General features: G+C 37.3%; 1 protein-coding gene across 1 annotated transcript; it reads left to right on the plus strand.

Moving 5' to 3' along the window:
• Positions 1 to 269: 269 nt before the first annotated feature.
• On the plus strand, positions 270 to 2,784 carry LOC113230392 (protein RTF2 homolog). Its single transcript, XM_026464299.1, has 4 exons — positions 270 to 338; positions 433 to 612; positions 1,649 to 1,858; positions 2,082 to 2,784. Exons 1-4 carry the CDS (start codon positions 270 to 272, stop codon positions 2,607 to 2,609), a joined length of 987 nt encoding a protein of 328 aa, XP_026320084.1. The 3' UTR covers positions 2,610 to 2,784.
• The last annotated feature ends 524 nt before the right edge of the window (positions 2,785 to 3,308 follow it).

The raw sequence follows: 3,308 nt of genomic DNA on the forward strand, positions 1-3,308 counted from the left end.
TCTGAAAACACCTCATGTGATTTTGAAGTTTAGACTAATTGGATACACACATTGCACTCAGTCAGTCGATTTAAATAAAAAACTCATTTTGTCTATGACCTGACGTTTGTCATGCCGTGACATCGACGTCATTAATTCATTCAACTTCATTCGTTCAAATCAATCAATGGCGACTGATTTACATGTACAATTAAGAACTTCTATTATACAAATTTGTAAATATTTACCAAATAATTTCAATTACAAAGTGATTTTAATAAAAATCCATAATGGGTTGTGACGGCGGAACTATTCCTCGTCGAGATGAGCTCGTGCGAATGAAAAAAAAGCCAGAGCAAGTAAGTAACCATCACACCATGTACACTACTTGACGACGAATTTTTGTACTTTTTGTGTTAATCATTTTCGAATGTTATTGTGCTTTTTCTACAGAAAGATAAAGATGCAGAACGCTCCTTCAAGTGGCGCAACTGTGCGTTATCGCAGCAGCCTTTGCAAGAGCCTGTAGTAGCCTGTGGCCTCGGACGTCTATACAGCAAAAGTTCCGTGCTTGAATCGTTATTAGATAAAGAAACTAAACCGGAGTCTATCAACCACATCAAGAATCTCAAGGTGAGATAGTTCATCTTTTTAATCACCACTTCATACGTCAGATAGTTAAATATTTTACACAGCTGATTTGACACTACATGATTGCAATTTACATGAAATTGTAAGGCGCAACTCACACTGGCGCAGAGTCGAAGCGTCGCATCGCGTTTTTTAACTACAAGGCCTGGTGACGCGCGACGACGCTCGCACTAGTGTGCCCGGATCACAGTGTGGTCGGCGTCTGACGTCTCACTGCAACTAAGCATCGGCGCTTGAATCCATATTTGCATAACACAAATTTTGTACCCAAGTATTGGGACAATAGAGATGAATATGGTATAGGCGAAAAACATGACACGTCGCGACACTTCGACTCAGCGCCGGTGTGAGTTGAGCTTTAATGTAAAGTTTCGGTGTCTAAAAATGTTATGAATTCTTTATTATTTTTGTGCTTTAGGATTGAGTCATCTTCAAATAGTTATGGACGGATGTAGATGCGCTGCAGCCGCGCGTCTGTAGCACTTCATTAATTTTTAGTTCACTAATTGTGTCTGCAAAAGCGGCACGCACGTGTCGCAACTGCGCTTCTTAATATTGTATGAAAATTAGTAGAGGTGTGGCTGCGGTGCTTTTTAGTTTATTACCTTATACCAATTACTTTAGTCTCAATCTAGGGAATGCCTTATACTATGAGTACTAGAGCAACAGAATTCACTCTGGGGCACTACCTACCACATCCAAAATAGCACCAATTTCATTTTCACAAAATGTTCTTTTCCCAAATTTGACTGGGAACCAAACCTGCAACCTCTTCACCCAGTGTCCACAAGTTGTTGGGCCACCAAGTTCATCGAAGTATACGACATCACCCAAGACACAGCTACCATGGCAATAATCTTACATGTAGTGCTAATTAATTGTTATATTAATAATACTTTGATGTCCTAGTCACATCAGCCTCCCCTGTGTATTTAGCACAGTGAACTGTCAAAAATTCATATACATATCCTGGTTAATTATAGATTTGAACTCTACTGATCAATATACTTATTTACAGGACATTAAAGACTTAAAGCTCACAAAGAACCCAGCCTACAAAGTGACAGAGCACACAGAGGGAGCATTTGGTGATGGCAGTGCCCCCTACATCTGTCCCATCAGTGGCCTGGAGATGACGGGCAAGTTCCGTTTTGTCTTCCTGTGGAGTTGTGGATGTGTGCTTGCTGAGAGGGCTTTGAAGGAGGTTAAGCAGAACCTTTGTCACATGGTAAATATTAAAAATTATAATAACTTAAAACTCAACTCTAATTTAAAGTATGCAGACGTATCCCTAAGATATTATTCTCGTGCTTTTGTGTCGCTTCTCGCGCAAGTCGCGCCCTGTTATGCTAGTACTGCTGTTGTACATGGATAAAGCAGCTCAATTGTCTGACAATACAATATGTTTTTAATATCTGAGTAGTCTACAATTAAAAACTTTACTTTTTCAGTGCCAAACACCATTTACCGATAATGATGTTACAGTCCTAAACGGAACAGATGAAGATATGGAGAAACTGAAAGAAAAGATGGCTGTCCGTGTTGCTAATAGGAAAAATGGCAAAAAAACCAAAGCTGATAAAGTTAAAATTGAACCTGCCACCCCATCAACATCTAATGACAGTCCATCAACATCAACTTCTAATGACAGTCCACCAACTACATCTTCTACAAAAAAAGAAGACATAAAGGAGGAAGCTGGTTCAAGTCAAGTTACAAAGAAAGAAATTGAAACAATTCCGCTATCTCTACCTAAGTTCAACCCTAACAAACAAGCTAGAGGTCACTTTGGTTCTTCAAAACGAGCATTCCCTACTGCATTAGCTGAAGATCCATCTTATAAGAAAACAAAAAAGGCTTACAGTGTAGCTAAAGATCCTCAAAGCAGTGAAGTATACAAAAGCCTTTTCACATCACATAAGAGTGATAAAGAACAATCCAGAGCGCATTGGGTTACCTACAATCCGTTTTACAATTAATGACTATTAACCTAGTACAATAGGACAAGTAGTTCACTTCCCGCCTTTGTGCTTAGGGTTGTCACATTATTACTTACACATTGCAAAACATAATTTGAAAAAATTAAGGTATTCATCACAGTTGAAATAATCTTTGTCAAATGCAGTATAGTTGGCGAAATATTATTTGCACTGATTCGTCTTATCGCTTCATCTTTAGAATACAATAGGACAAAAAAGTGAGCCGTCTCGGTAACGCACGTGCCATCTGTATAGAGCAAACATTTTTACACATTGGCACTTAATTCTAAACTTGATAATCTTTATGCGAAACTAACTTTGTTGAATTAGTAAGAAAAGAGTCGGTATTCGGTATTTTACGTCGTACTACAGGTTTAAAAAAATGCCTGATGATTAAAGAAATAATTCAAACTATACTTACATATTGATATTCTATACCAGTATCACAGTATCTCGATTATGGGAGTTTTGATCATGAAATATAAATTAAATTCCAATTTGTATTGTGATACTTATTGAATAATTCATTTATAAGTAATAAAAATATATATATAAATTTGACACAGAAAAACATAATATCATTGATATTTTTTGTGAAATAACTGCACTGGTTTTGTCTGATTATTCATACAAAGATCGAACACAGAAAAGTTTCTTGAGTATATCTCTCATAACAAATAGGAGAATTTCGACAGCTCG

Source organism: Hyposmocoma kahamanoa, unplaced genomic scaffold (assembly GCF_003589595.1).
Source record: "Hyposmocoma kahamanoa isolate Upper Pololo Valley unplaced genomic scaffold, ASM358959v1 63, whole genome shotgun sequence".
NCBI classification, from domain to species: Eukaryota; Metazoa; Arthropoda; class Insecta; order Lepidoptera; family Cosmopterigidae; genus Hyposmocoma; species Hyposmocoma kahamanoa.

Coding starts and splice junctions, on each gene's coding strand:
- LOC113230392 (XM_026464299.1), top strand. CDS start 270: ATGGGTTGTGACGGCGGAACTATTCCTCGTCGAGATGAGCTCGTGCGA. Junction 339..432: donor TGAAAAAAAAGCCAGAGCAA/GTAAGTAACCAT, acceptor CTTTTTCTACAG/AAAGATAAAGATGCAGAACG. Junction 613..1,648: donor ACCACATCAAGAATCTCAAG/GTGAGATAGTTC, acceptor ACTTATTTACAG/GACATTAAAGACTTAAAGCT.